Source organism: Athene noctua, chromosome 1 (assembly GCF_965140245.1).
Source record: "Athene noctua chromosome 1, bAthNoc1.hap1.1, whole genome shotgun sequence".
NCBI lineage: Eukaryota > Metazoa > Chordata > Aves > Strigiformes > Strigidae > Athene > Athene noctua.
The window spans coordinates 48,432,709-48,448,216 of NC_134037.1; the positions used below are offsets into that span (position 1 = coordinate 48,432,709).

Genomic DNA, 15,508 nt, shown 5'->3' on the forward strand with positions numbered 1-15,508 from the left:
TGAGAAAGGCTTAGGGACAATCCTAAGGGGTTTTCTTACATGGTATTGCCAGTAATTTTTATAAGATAGTTAATGGTTATGGGGCATGCTATGTTGCTCATTTGGAAGCTTTACTTTCACGTAATTGTCCCAAATCATCTGAAAATTATAATAATATGCAATAGTTATATAAACTTTTAAGTTAGAAAAGACACCTCTGCTGTATAAATTTTAAGTATATTTATTCAAGATTATCTAGAAATCAATTATTAAATCAGTTTAAGCTTCCCTTAAGTACAGTAATTTGTGTTATGTTGTTATAGCCTTTGAGGTAAATATGGCAATTTAAAAATTTTGAATTAGTTTCTAGAAGTACTATTTTCACAATCATATAGAGTTAACATCTGCCATTTGCTCAGCAGTTACATATACCCTAGGTATCACTTTTCTGTTTTAGTAAACAGGGACCATGTCTAGTCATGAGAAAGTACTTCAGTTTCCATATCTGTTTTGTCCTCAGCATCTCTACAAAAGATTGCCAGTAAATATAATGATGTTTCTGTGATTCTTTAATGGTGGCTTTTATTTCCTTTTCCAAGCAGGACAAGCAAAACAAAATGAAGCAAAGAAAGCAGGACGTGTCTAAAATTAGACTTGCTAAATATAATGTAGTAGGAGTCAAAATGATTTACAAGTTATTCGTGCTGGATAAAAGCTTCCAATTATCTTCTTTTAACAAAAAATAACAAATAATCTGGAACACTTGGAATTGTTTTTAACCCCTCTTGAGTTAGAACATTTTACTCTGACTTTAAATTTTGATATGTTGTTATGTCATGGATTAAAGACCATTAACGTTTTTCACTTTATCATTTTGCATGGAAAATGTCAGCCCAGTCTGAATTACTGGATTTAGTTCTTCACAGTATTTTAGCTGTTAATGAAGTTCCAATAGAAATGTTTTTAGAAGACAATTTAAGAGATTATTTAGCTATAGGTAACAATTGTCTCAGTTTGAACAATATATACGCATGGTTGAGAATGTTTGCATGTGATGGGGTATTACTGAGAATTGTGATGAAATTTGAGATATTGGGTCTGTGACATAGACTTGTGAGTGAAGAAAAAATTCCTAAATTGACTAGCAAGTTTGTCCTTCCCCACTCTGCTTTTAGGCCTAAAATGTCTATTAGGATCCTCTGCCAGATCTCTACACTTTGTCTTAATTTAAGAAGGTTTTATACACTAAACTATAATTCCTGTTCCAGAAAATATTAAGAAAATAATGTGGATCCTTTTCAGGGTCAAAACAGGGGAATGATGAAATAAAGGAGACAGATTTTATAGTTCAGTTATATTCTCTGCTGGTCTGCTTTTCCTGGAAATTATTAGAACTAAGTTTTTACAATCTAAAAGCTTCATAGAAAAAATCATACCAATACTGTGTTACTAAAATCTCTTAGCATTGTGTTACTAAAAGAACAATGTGTTGGAAAAGGACTGTATTAAATCCTCTGTCAGAGGTTACTACAATTTCTTACTGATACTGTAGTGTGGCACCATGTTGCATTACAACATTTCCTGAAATCAAGACAGCTTTGACATCCAGTTGTAACTAGGAAGAATATACAGAGATAAAATAAAATACTAGTGGTTTTAATACTAGATAGTGCTGCCTGGATGATAACTAAGTAAGAATTAGACACTTCCTTTTTTTTTTTTGATATAGTGAACTATTTCAGATTTTAGAAGCAATTCACTTCATTTACGGCTGGATCCTGCCATAAATGAAATCCTAAGAAGAGTTTCCATTTTTTGGCAGCTGGGTGTATTGTATAAGTGTATTGCAAACAAAATGATGAAGGGTAACCCTTGTTACTGCCACTAAATGGAACGTGCTCCAATTCAGGAAGGAAGCTAGCACAGTATAAAATGTATACATATTTTTCTTTGCTAACACAGAAATAAACTGCTGCTTTATAGGAGATATGTTTTTACCCTGTCATTAAAACTACCTAATATTTAATATTGGTCACAGACCAATCAGTGACCTGTAAAACACACTACACACTGTTATGCTGATATGAACAATAAGATTTTTTGAAAAATGTAACTGCATCTAGTTCCATAGTAAAAGTAATTCAAAATGGAATTGTAGGCTGTTGAAAAAGAATGCAATGGCATGAGTAATTTATTCAGTCTCTTTGCTGCTGCATATATATGTTTTGTTACCTGTATAATCAAGAAAAAAAATACTCTGGTGAATTATGTGAGACTGTTTTACAGTGTTGAAATGATTCACAACTTTGTGTATAAACCTGATAGATTAGTTAAGAGACTGGTTAGTCTGACTACAAATTATTAGTCTGGGATATCACTTTAATTGAATTAGAATAATTAGATACATTCCATGAAGAGGAATGTCCTAGTTGTATAAAAGTACTAAAGGAAGATTTGTCTGTCTTAAGGTAATCCTAAGTGTGGCTGCTTATATAGACAGCTGTTAAAGAAGAAGAAAGACTTGTGATAAGAAAGTATTGGGAATGCAGATACTTTTTTTTTTTTCTTTATTTTCCTTTTTAATAAAGTTTTTGTGTATCAGTTATACTGAGAAGGGAGAAAAATTCAGGAAAATTTAAATGTTTATAGCAAGTTGTCCTACTAGCAGTTCAGGTTCTTGTTTTGATAATTTTATTCTCTTTTGACTCCTCTGTTTTCTTTAAGGCCTTATTCGATTACAAGAGCTCATCAAGGCTCCATCACGATACAACCTGAGACTAAAAATCCGTCAGTTACCAGCTGACACAAAAGATGCAAAGCCATTGCTAAAGGAGATGAAAAGAGGCAAAGAATTCCATGTAATCTTTGACTGCAGCCATGAAATGGCAGCAGGCATCTTGAAACAGGTAATCCTCATTTTGCTTTAGATGGCCTAATCTTTTTCATCCCTAATAAATAAAAGTAATATCCAGGCTAAATAGAATTTAACAAGCAGGGAATTGTATTTCACTTTTATTGAGGCCTAACTGAAAATCAGGCAAGGATTTCAGAGATAATTTTATTGGTGACTCTAATGGTAGCTGCTCTCATTATGGTTTTTTTTAAGAAACAGATTAATCGGTTCATGGGCAGGAGTTAAGGTATATCAGTCTTTCAGCTATGAAGAATTGATACTTTGGAGCATTGATGCATTAACCAGGGTTATAAATGCTTGCTTAGTGTGATTTGATATAACAAAGTTTATTTTCATTTAAAATTGAAGCCTCTAGATTGTGTAGTGATATTTGAATGGTATGTTACCAACAGACCTCATTAATGTGTTCCACTGAGAGGACAGAACTAATAGATATCTTTTAGAGCCATATTCTCCTCACACTACTAAGAGGAAAACAAAACACCTGAATACATTTGGGTAGGTACTTTGAAAGTGTTTATTTTATTATGTACAAGTAAGATAAGTAGGGGAGATACAGCAGAATCCCAAATAGTGCAGAAGCAAATTCCACTGATGTTTTCCAAGAGAAGGTGGCAATGTAGTGGTATACAAAGGATGCAGCTCATAAAAAAAAAAAAAAAAAAAAAAAAAAGTTACTGCAACCCTAAAATATGCATAGAAGACAAGTTTCTGTGAGTCTTCTTTAGTTTAATGACCTAGCTCCAAATACTGGGAATTCCTTATGCTCAGAGGCCATTTTGTCCATATTCTTTAATTGAACTATGACTTGCAATAAGGAGGATAGGAAGATTATCTAAATGAAAACAATATTCTGAATTTCTAACGCACAGCTTTTAGTGACTTTAATTCATGCTTCTATTATGTTTGTTAGCAGACTGTATGGTTTAAATTGAAAACAAAATGTATTTAAGATTTGAAAATATGTCTCATTAAAGGTACTTAGGGGTATTGTTGCAGGTACAATTAAAACTGCTAGTAAACATACATGCATACTATCATTTATTTGCTTTAGTGTTCATTGATTAACAGGCTTTTATGAATTTCTAATAATTATAAGCCTCTGCTTGTGGTTTTTGGTCTTTGCTAAGCATAAGTGAATCTGGTTATTCTGTTTAGCCCAAATCATTATACATATATTTATTTAAACATCTTAAAAATACAGATGAAAAATGTGTTGATGGCAATATGAACTTCCAGTGCTAATGATAAGTCCATCAAAGTACATTATTTATAATATACCTAGTAGTTTTTAGATGAAAGGAAACTTACCTTTCACCGTATAGAATGTTGTGAAAAACATATGACTAGAGGGAAATGTGAAAAAAATTAAAAACGTTGTATCTTTAATCATGTCACAGGACCCAAGAGTGAGCATTCAGCCTCTCTAAATCAAACTTTAAACTGTTTAATAAAACTACTTTGCTCATCCTAAAGGTTATATAAGAAAGATACAGGAACAATTCTTTCATGTTTAGATCTTTATAGAGTTTCTGTAGACCTTTAGCTTTCCATTCAGCTCCAATATCGCAATGCTTTAAATATGTCTAAAATTAATATTTCTGCAGCTGGATATGAGCTCTTGCTGTCAAAATTAACACAAAAGATATTAAGACTGTACTTATTATTTAGTGATATTATTCCAAATACAGTGTTTGCAAGTGTTTGCTGAAAGAGAATTAAAAAAATATTTATGTATTCATTTGTGAATTATTAATTAACCAATCTTTTCTGGTAATAAAGGGATGCACTTGGGGAGACATGACAAGGGATTTCTTCTTGAGAGGATGATTAGAAAGATTAACAGTGAAGTTGGTGGAAGAGAAAACAAGTTAGAAATAAAGAAAACAATGTACCCGAAAGGCCAGTGAAATAGTAACTATTATATTTTCTGGCCAAAAATACATCATGAAAAGGAAAAAAAAACCCCATCATTCAGATGAGCATAATTAAATTAAGGCAAATATCAGTAGTAACTATATCACAAGACAACCTGGGAAAGCAGTCATGTTTTAAAATGTTAGGGAAGTACTGGAATAATAAGAGTAGAGACATGACAAAAAAGAATGAGATTTTTTTTCTTCACGTCTCAAAATGAAAGAAAGAAGAGGTGGAAAAGAGATAACAGTGGTACATAGCAGAACCAGGAACATGCATAGCATGTTCTTGTGTAGATTCTGTGGAGTATGAAAGACCCGATTCTAAGCAGTTAAAATATAGGTGACTGCAAATGTGTTACATATACAGAGGAAGATACCTTGGCTTTATTTGAAAATGACAGCAAAAGAGTTCTTTAAAAAGCTACTGATGTTTGTAGCTGTTTCTATTGAAGTTGTATTATTTCTCATGGGATAATGGTTTTCCTGTGTTTAAGAGAATTTAAATTGCTATTGGCACACTATACTGTATACTAAATATTATTGTGGAATTCTAAATACACAGGTATAGGCATCCTTTGGAAAAGTGTTGTTTCTGTTTTTGGCAAAGTTTTCTCTAAAATATAAAATCTGGTCTGTAGCTAATATTTTAACTTTTATTTGGAAAAGAACATATAGACTAGTAATTTCATAATTTTTCAGACAATGTCGTAAGTAAAAAGGCTCCCACAGCCTTCAGAACTCGGATAGTTCTTTTGTATATAAATTCAGATATTGTGGCAATTGTATAATTGTTGTCTTCAGTGTGTTTAAGGAAGTGTATCTGGTAGAGACTTGGCAAAGAATTCCATTGAACAGTATTTTCTTCCTGGAAAGGAAGAAAATACTGTTTACTTGTGTGGCTTTTTTACAGTGGTAAAATTAGGTAAAAATCACTGTAGATACTAAAATGATTGAATAAATCGTGCTAGTCTAAGGCAACTCCTGTGCAGAGCATGAAGATGCATGCTTTTAAGGTGAAAATGCTCTTAATAAATAAGAGTGATGCGACATCCATAGTTTATTCCTTTAAAATTGTTATCTACAAATATTTGTTCTTATGTTGTTAAAAGTAAAAACTCAACAGTTGATCAAACCCTATTTAGTATTACATAGCTAGGGATACAAATGAAGGTACTTGGTAGATATCTGAGTTTATAGACTAATATTATGAATACTTCTATGAAGTAGTATGTATCTGTTTCAAAACTTGAGTCAAGAGTATTTTCTTCCATGGTTGAAAAATGTACGCATGTATAATATAAGCTAGGGTCCTTCTTTTAAATGCATAGAGTTGTTAATCAAAATATAGAGAAAAAATATTTCTGTTAGGTTATTCTTTTTAAGGGAAGGGTTCAATAGTGAATGAAAATATTGTCGACTCAAATTTTGTGTGGTAACATAATGCATCCATTAGTATGTAAAACTATAAACCTCTTTCACATTTACTGCACTAAACAGTCTAATAATATTCTTTCTATCAGAAGATCTGGTTCATAAATTCCTTTAATAGTCAGTAATCTGCTCTAACTGCTAGGAAACGACTTGCTTGACCTAATTTTAGTATTATTCCAACCCTATAGTCTTATCCCAGTAGTGTTCTTTTGCAGCTTTTCATTTGCCAAGTAAGTGTGATAAAAATGTATTATGTGACCTCAGAAACATTAATGTTTTGTTTATTTTTTCAAGGCCTTAGCTATGGGAATGATGACAGAATACTATCACTATATCTTTACCACACTGGTAAGTGGCTTATAAAAACATAGTGATGACATCTAACAAAGATGTTACTTTCCTTAATTATATTACCTGACAAAGTGAAAAAGGACTCCTTGGAATGGGGTGTGAGTACAAGATGTTTTCTCTCTTGAGTTTTCTTACTTTTAGTGAAAACTCATCAGAATGTTTTAATTACTGTTCAGCAGTGTGCCCTGGAAATGGATAGACCTGAAAAAGCAACTGTCTCTCTAGCACAGCAGTTTTTAACTTTCAAGCAGGGTTAAGTATATAATAAATAATTAATTATTTAAAGTATGAATTCTGTCCTTTTTCTCTTTTTGCTATTTGTATGTGAAGATTATGACATTTTAACTTACTCATATGTTCCATATTTTTAATACAACATTTTACAAGGTAATTCTTTGTTGTCCTATGATTCCTGAATAATTTGGTGTGAATATTAGTAATGATTTATTTAACAGTCCATGTGAGCGTTTTAGGCATGTGAATGAAGCACTATTCTCTAGTGGCCATTGCAAAAGTAACTAAGAAGAAATTTAATCATTCTCGGAATCATCTAATTTAACTTTTGCAATAAATGAATGTTTAAAACGTAAATGTTCTTACAAAACATAACAAACATGTATGTAAAGACTTTTTTGCTCTCAGCACAACCTAGCCAAAAAAAGTTTAAAAGTTGGCAAAATAGTACTCTAGAAACTACAGTTGTGCCCATTTCTCTGTTTTTCATTGTATTCAACTTTGTGTAGTTCACCAAGGTTCTTAAAATACATATCATTTCAAGAATAAGACAGATGTGCCTTGGTAAAATCATGCTTCAAATGACCTATGTTTAAAGTCACGTACAAGTTTACGTCCTTAAGAAAATGAATCTGTGGTAGAATGGAAAGTTTACCTCCAAAACATAAAACAGAAGTTCATGGAAAGTATTAGCATGGAAAAAACTTGTTGAGTAGAGAGCAAAATAACTTGTGAAGTTCGTTAGAACTGTAAAGGCAAAGTACCTTGCACAATTACCTGTCTCATTTTAGAAGGGTAAATTGTTCTGTCATTTACAGATTTAGGGTTGTATGCAGCAGAATTTCCCTCAGTAATCTATCAAAATGGATTCTAGATATTTCCAGGGATATTTATTTATTTTTTTTTTTTTCATTTTGCTGTTGGTGAAAATTGTTTCCTTGAATGATATGCTGTCCACTGGCATTTAATTTTTACTCTTAAATCTATATTTAAAATCAGGATTTTCAGTCATTCTTTTTTCCTTATTAGAAGATTAGGGGTTTTTAGGAGAGAGAAGTATTGGAGCTTGGAGCTATCAAAGGATAATTTAGTGTGCACAATCAGAAGATAGATTTTGATTTTGCAATGTAGCTTTGGTACTTACATCAGAATTTAGTTGTTTTGATATATTAATTACTTCTTAACTTACATGGTGAAAGTCCTGTCAGATAAATTTTCCAGTCACAGTGTTTACAGCAATCTTCTGTGTATTCTCCTTTAGATTGATTCAGGGTCTAATGCAGTAGTTCATTAATACACCAACCTGTGCATGATATTGTTGTGTATATTTATTATATTCCAGTGTAAACACGAATGCGTTTGGATTAAATAATTACATCTGAGGTTCTGACTTCTTTCATACTAAAAACTGAGAGAATTTTGAAAGGGAAAGATATAACATAGTTCTAGCTATGTTCAGCCTTTCCTTTGCAATAAAAAGTTTTATTTCTTTAGAAAGAGGACTTGAGTTATCTGTAAATAAATTATCTAAAAGCATTTTGACACATGCGTATCTTAGGTATTATATATGGAAAACGGTATCATAATTTCTAGTTATAATTAATAATGGGTAGTGATTGATAATTGGTTGATTTATTTGTGGGTTTGTTGATGTTAACAATAAATAATAAATTATATTCTGGTTTTCCATAGTACATTATTTAATCTGTTTCAGCTCTAGCCAGTAAACAAAATGGATTCAGGCAAGTGTTGCACCTAACGTTACCATTTCGTGTTAATTTGTAATAAACTGCCAGGAAAAAATAAATTAGAAATAAGATGAACAACAAAGTATGAATTACGTGGAGAATTTATATGTGCAATATAACTAAAATTACATTATAGGACAGTAATGTCTTATGTATAACCTTGATTATGTCACTCAAAAAATATTTAAAAGGAAACAAATTAAACCAAATGAAATTTCATTATTTCATTTATAATGCACATATCTAGGTCTTGTGAGTCATGACTGTTTTCTTCTTCGAGATTTCGCTCCTCCCCCATGTTCAAAATTTGATCTTAGAATGGAGTTTTCTGAAGTCAAGTACTGGTTCTACATTGTTTCTAAGGGTCCTGTCCAAGAATTGGGATAATCTTGAGTTTGTTTTCTTGACCTAAAATTTAATTTTCTTCTTTTTATTAATTGCCTCTGTGTGTGTTGGGGGATTAAATACACACACATATGTAATGAAAATACATTATTTGGCAAAGGTTATTCTTGTAAAGATAAATTCCTAGTCAAAGATATGTCCATGTTTGGAACTATGATTGATAGGTGTGAAAAATGGTTTTGGTCAAATTTAAAGCCATGTGCATTTTCTCTCTCCTTCCCAATTTATCATCTGAAGATCAACATGTTCAGTTTTCATAGAGAGTGAAGGTGCTAGGAAACTCTTCTGTTTGTTTTATGATTTGAAGTCTGTTCTGTTAAGCCAAAGAAATAGCAATTAATAATAATAATATTTTTAGCAATAATATTTAAGCCTAATCTAGTATTTAACTACTAGTAGATACAGTTCTGCAATTGGATGTAGTGTTTCCTAAAAGCTTTTTTGTAAAAAAAGACAGTTGAAGCTGTTTTTTCCTCTGTGAATTAGATTATTTCCACTATAGGGTCAGCCGAGTTGCTTGCTCAGACACAGGCCCCCAGATAAACAGAGCATACTTCCTAGCATATATAGCAGCGTTACTCCTGCAAATTTCAGTACTCTCATTGAGGAGATGGTACAACAATTGAAATATGAATTGCAGTATATTAGAAGATATATATGATGGTCATTCTTTTTCAGGATCTCTTTGCCTTGGATGTGGAACCCTATCGGTATAGCGGTGTTAATATGACTGGATTCAGAATTCTAAACACAGAAAATACCCAGGTGTCATCTATCATTGAAAAGTGGTCTATGGAGAGATTGCAAGCACCTCCTAAGCCTGATTCAGGTTTGCTGGATGGATTTATGACGGTATGAATATCAATATTTAGTTACTTTTTTGTATATGTTTGTGAAGATAATAAAACCTTTTAACGTTTATTTCTATTACTAAAATTGTGTGGAGATATGAAACCAAATATTGTTGTAAACACAAGTCGGAGAGTAACAGTGGTGTTTCTGTTAATATTCTGTAGACTGAATACATGGCCATATTAAGTCTCTTTCAAAATTACACATACTACACTGTTTCCAAATGATAATGCCACATTGTAAATGTCTAAATCATGTCCTCCTTATTTCCCTGTTGGTGCTAATATTATATGGGATCATGTCAAATCCTGACAAAACAAAAACTAAATCACAATTCTCTCTCTCTCTGTTTTGTGTCTTGTTCATTGAAGATTCATTCATTATTAATGTGCATTGTTTCATTTCTACATTTTAAAAAAATATATTTTATGAATATCATAAAAAAATCCCAACACCTTCTTAGTATCTTTACCAGTTTCTATGCCTTCATGTAGCTAATTAGTCCTGTTGGTTGTTTCTTTTTTCCTTCCATTGCCGCTATTCTCTAGCTTCACTTCAGTTCATGAAAATCACAATTACATTCATATAAGTAAACTTTCATTAATAAGTTTTAGGGAGTTTCTGCTCATTAATTGGAATTAAATCTATCAGGAGGGGATTATGGGGTTTATTTTAAAATGTATTGTACATTAGGACCTGTTTAGTATCCAAATTTTTTAAAAGATATAGTTTTCCACTTTGACCTGGAGTGATTTCTAACATCTTTGCTGACAGAGTTCCACTGTCTTTTTTTTTTTTTTTTTTTTAAAAAAAGAAACATTTTAATTTGAAAAACAGCAAATTCTCTTTGTTATCTAGATTATGTTAATTGAGCCACATAACATAGATAATAATTTGATTTTTTTTCTGCTGATAAGGTTTAAAGTTTTTACAGACATTAGATACTAAGTGACAGTGTAGTGTCTTCAACATGATAATTTGAAACATTTGAAATTTAATTTATTTACTAGCTCTTTTGCACTGCACTTCATAGATCCCATCATATAGTACTTGAAAAGTTACATTGTTCAGTTCTCTAAATAATTTCAAATAAGCAAATGAACTCACAAATTTTGGAAGTGTGTGAAGTATGCATCTGGTTTACTTGTAGCTGCTACTTGTTTTTGTAAGTCATTGTTTCACGCTTCCTTTTTGCATTAATATTTTCAGTCTTTGATTTTTACCTTTTTCAATTTAAAATTTGTAGCAGTTCATCTCACTCATTATAGTTGTATATTTTTTTATAATTTTGATGTATTGATCAAAGGTATAATTGATCTCAAACCTTCAGATAGTTTCCAATATCAGTAGCAATACTTTATCAGAACATGGGGCCATGATAAATAAAATAATAGATTAATAAATATTGGAATTGTGTTGTGTGGGCCATTTACATGTTTTGCATCTTTTGTGATGCTGTAAAGAAAGTGCCATTCTCAGCAAAGCTGCTGATGTGAGGCAGAAATCTATTAGATAAAAGTGTAAGACCATACTTTACACCACTACTTCTCCTCAGGATAGAAAAAGATAAAGAAGTGCATGGAAAACATGCTCTTCTCGACCCTTAGCTTTTTTCATAAGTCTAAGTGGAACCAAGTATTTATATCACAGAATCACCAAGGTTGGAAAAGGCCTTGAAGATCATCCAGTCCAACCATTAACCTAACACTGACAGTTCCCAACTACACCATATCCCTCAGCGCTATGTCGACCCGACTCTTAAACACCTCCAGGGATGGTGACACCACCACTGCCCTGGGCAGCCCATTCCAATGCCTAACAACCCATTCTGTAAAGAAATGCTTCCTAATATCTAGTCTAAATATAGACTGTATATAGACTATATAGACTGTGATTAATATTTTGTATGGATTCTTTATGTTGATCAAGCATCTAAATGTACTTCAGTTTTTTGCCTTTTAGATACCTGAGATATACAGATAGAATTTAAAAGAAATGTAAAGGCCTAATAATCTTGACAAGTGTTAGGTGCTTACTGAGCTTTTATAATTTGGCCCTCAGATACAGAAAAAACATTCACAGGATGTCAGTTTGGAAGGTGTAAAGGAAATGTTATGACATCTTTGAACAAATTTCTTCCTGTCCTGTGCTGTGAATAAAATAAGGGGAATAGAATAAGTAATTTTATTAATTAATTGTCAACAGAGTTGTTGATTTTGTAGAATTTGACATCCATTTCACTGTTATTCATTATGTATTTAGAGTTAGAAATGCAATCAGGAATTAAAGCTTCTACACAGATATTAATTGCTGTTACAGAATACTCTAACTGATATAAACTGAACTGGGAATTTGTTTTATTTTCACTGGTTGATAATGACTAAAGCTTATTCAGAAAAATATTAGCGATAAGCCTGTTTAATGGGAGTGTGTTCTGCTTGAGCCACATAGCTAAATGCCATTTAATCATGTATTGAAACACCTGAAACTCAAGAATTTGCCAAATAAAAGACAGGTTTGTATATCTCTGAGCATTTAGAGACCTCACTGAAGACTAATTGCTTTCCAATGGTGTAAAACCAGGCAGTTAAGGATCACAAAGTTTATAAGCTCTGATGGTGTTTGTGTTACATTCTTCTTCCTCTCACTTTTCCACCAAATGCAAATCAACTTGGCCATCATGACAGACTTAGAACTATCAATTTAACTCTGACATTATGTTTCCCTATTTATGTTTCAGAGAGTTCTCAGTCTTAATTCTTGTTTCAAGTTGTTTTCTGTAGGTTTCTGTAATTATTATATAAGTTTCTCTAATTAGTATATAATTTTTATTATCTGACCTTTTAGTATTCCAATATGATAAAAAGTAAATAGGTATAAAAGTAGGTATAAAATTTCATCTCATGTCTTTGGAATATTCCAAGTTGAATTTCCAAGTATGGATTCTATTGACTTCAGTTAGAATGGTTTTTCTTTTGTTTCTAGGCTGCTCCTCAGGACTGCTCTGGAAAGGGCGATCCTTTAGCACACCTGAGATTAGTGGTGAAAACCAAATTTTCCATCAGATTTCACTCCTTTTAGGATTTCTTAAGATTCTTTGTATGGGCTTTGGAAAACCAAATTTAAACTATTTAATGGATGCTATCGTATTTAATCATTCTGTTATTTAGTAAATATTGACTTATTTGTATAATGAAGAAACTAAATCATAAAATTAATTTAGAAGAGTAACTACAGCACAACTGGTTTTGTTCTTTCTCTGACTCCAGAAATTCTGTGGAAATATTTGAAATCATTTGCCATGTTGTGTCAGACTATACATGTTTTCTTTATACAGACTTCTTCTGGTAAAAGATTTGCTTGTATAAATGTTTATAAGAATCATATAGATATGATTTCTACTAAAGTCTAAATTAACTGGTGACTTTGACATAAAACTGAATATACTTTTAATATGATACACAGAAGTCCTGAGAATGTCTCAATGGCCTACTTTTATTGAAGAGGCTTTTCTATCATGATTCACATACTAATAGATATCATTCATACTTTTAATGGTTCTTTCACATTTCTTTACTGGTCTGAGGATAATCAAAGATGTGTTTATCCTCATATCAATAACAACCGAAATGTGTTGCTATTCAAATATATTTGTATCTTTTAATCTCTGTCACACATTTGTGCAGATATGCACATGCACACATGGTATAGCTTATCAAGTAACTTAAAAGATTTGTTTCTTAAACTTGGAAAGGCCTTTTTTTTTCTGAGTATTCTCAGTAGTCTTGTATCTACATTGATCATTGTTTTTGTATCACCATCCTCTTAATAAATAAATAGAAAGAAATATATAATACTTTAAAGATCAATGGAACTGGCACATGCCTTGGCTGTTGCTTCTCATAATAAAATTATAGGAATATATTAATGATAATTCCTTTACAGGTAATAAGCCATGCTTTTAAAAAATACCAGAAGAAAAGTCAAAGATCAATCTATTTCAATACTTTATTATTCTTACTAGTAGAATTATTTGTATCTAATATTTTTCTATCTTTTTCTTATAATTTCTCTGTTTTTTCTTGTTACTGCTGACTTAAGAATTCCCATGAAATAATGAATAAAGTCTTTGCTCATGTTAAATCCAAAGCTGGGCATGTTTCAGACTAGAATAAACTTTGTAATGAATTCTCAATTGATCCTGCACTTCCTGACGTAATTCAGCAATACATAAATATGTCTTTTTTTCTACACATTTCCAAATAAAATACAAAGTGTCTCTAATCTGTCACAATCTAACTGGTAAATGTCATTCATCCATTTACCTGTTTCCCACCACTAATTTCATTTTTTAGGAGTTCAAAATGCACATTTATAAAGTTAAACTGTGGGCAGGGTGACTTGTTAGCTTTTGAACTTGCTCCATCTATGAGAAGCTTAAATATACTGAACATTAAGGTAAAAAGAACCTGGTATTGGTTTGGTCAGTTGCCAGACTGGCTTACCAGTGGTGTTTTTATGGCTTAATTATTCTACTAGAATGTTTAATTGCGTAGACATCTTTTACAGGGTTATAGAAGCTGATGCATAAAAGTAAAGACATCTGAAAACCCTTTTTTCCTCTGCACATTTCTGTCCCAGAGACAAATTAATTATCATATATGAACAGCATTCAAATCAAAAGAGGTTGAATAGCATCAATGAAAGTTTTGAGGTTTGCTTCAAGATAAGTGTTTGGAATTGTATGTCACCAAAATGAATAGGGTTTTTGTATACAAAATGTATGATACAGTCAGGTATGCAAACCTGTGGTTCTGTTGAGGCAATTTGCCTTGAAAGTATTTCAACATTGCAGATTCCAGTACAGTCTAAAACTGGTCTGAAATGGACCCGTGTGTTATGATGTCATTAAACAACTTCTAACTAGAATGAGGATCTTTAAACAGTTCTCTGATATAGGATATGTTCATTACTGTTATTTTTCATTACACTAAATTCTGAAATTTGATAGTAGTTTCTAATAACTTGAACAAAATTACTTGGCACTAAAGAATCCACACTACTTTTCAACCAGAATAATATTTCTTGAAGAATGAATCTATAATTTAAAACCACTCCCAAAAAAACAAAACACAGACTTAAGTAAAAACATTTAATTTATGTAGCTTTACTTTTGTAAAAAGTTTAGATTTACAAGGGTTCATCCTGATTTAAGTCTGGAGAAAAAAATTGAATTTTTGATTTTCCTGCAAGATGGAAAAACTACTTAATTATGATGACTGAATATTTTTGTTAAATTCTAACTGTATTGTCATCTGTACTCTGTTAATGGAAAGAAATTCTGGAAAACAGAAGGAGACATTACTTTGGTATACTTATTTCTGAGTCTGTACAAGCAACACACAAAGAGGAAAAAAAGCCACAAAACCCTGAGTGTAAATGGACTCCTACATTTATATATGACAACCATGATTCAGAGGAAGCAAGGTAAATCTTGAATAAAGTGTTATGAGTTCAGAATTCATTTACTCTACAACTATTAATCTTCCAGAGTTTTCTGTGCCTCAAGTCAGAACTTAGCATGCATAATTAAGATGACCTAACAAGCTCTGCTGTTTCATTAACAGAAAGATTTCCTTACTAATTGCTTTTGCCTATCATCCAATTTAGCTATC

The 15,508-nt window shown here is 31.7% G+C and overlaps 1 protein-coding gene across 1 annotated transcript in view; it reads left to right on the top strand.

Moving 5' to 3' along the window:
• The window catches only part of GRIK2 (glutamate ionotropic receptor kainate type subunit 2), a 439,062-nt gene that overhangs the window by 173,636 nt on the left and 249,918 nt on the right, over positions 1–15,508 (top strand). Inside the window, exons 4-6 of the mRNA XM_074923172.1 lie at positions 2,704–2,885; positions 6,538–6,591; positions 9,660–9,833. Of these exons, the coding sequence (XP_074779273.1) occupies positions 2,704–2,885; positions 6,538–6,591; positions 9,660–9,833 (410 nt within the window). The remainder of the gene's footprint in view (positions 1–2,703; positions 2,886–6,537; positions 6,592–9,659; positions 9,834–15,508) is intronic.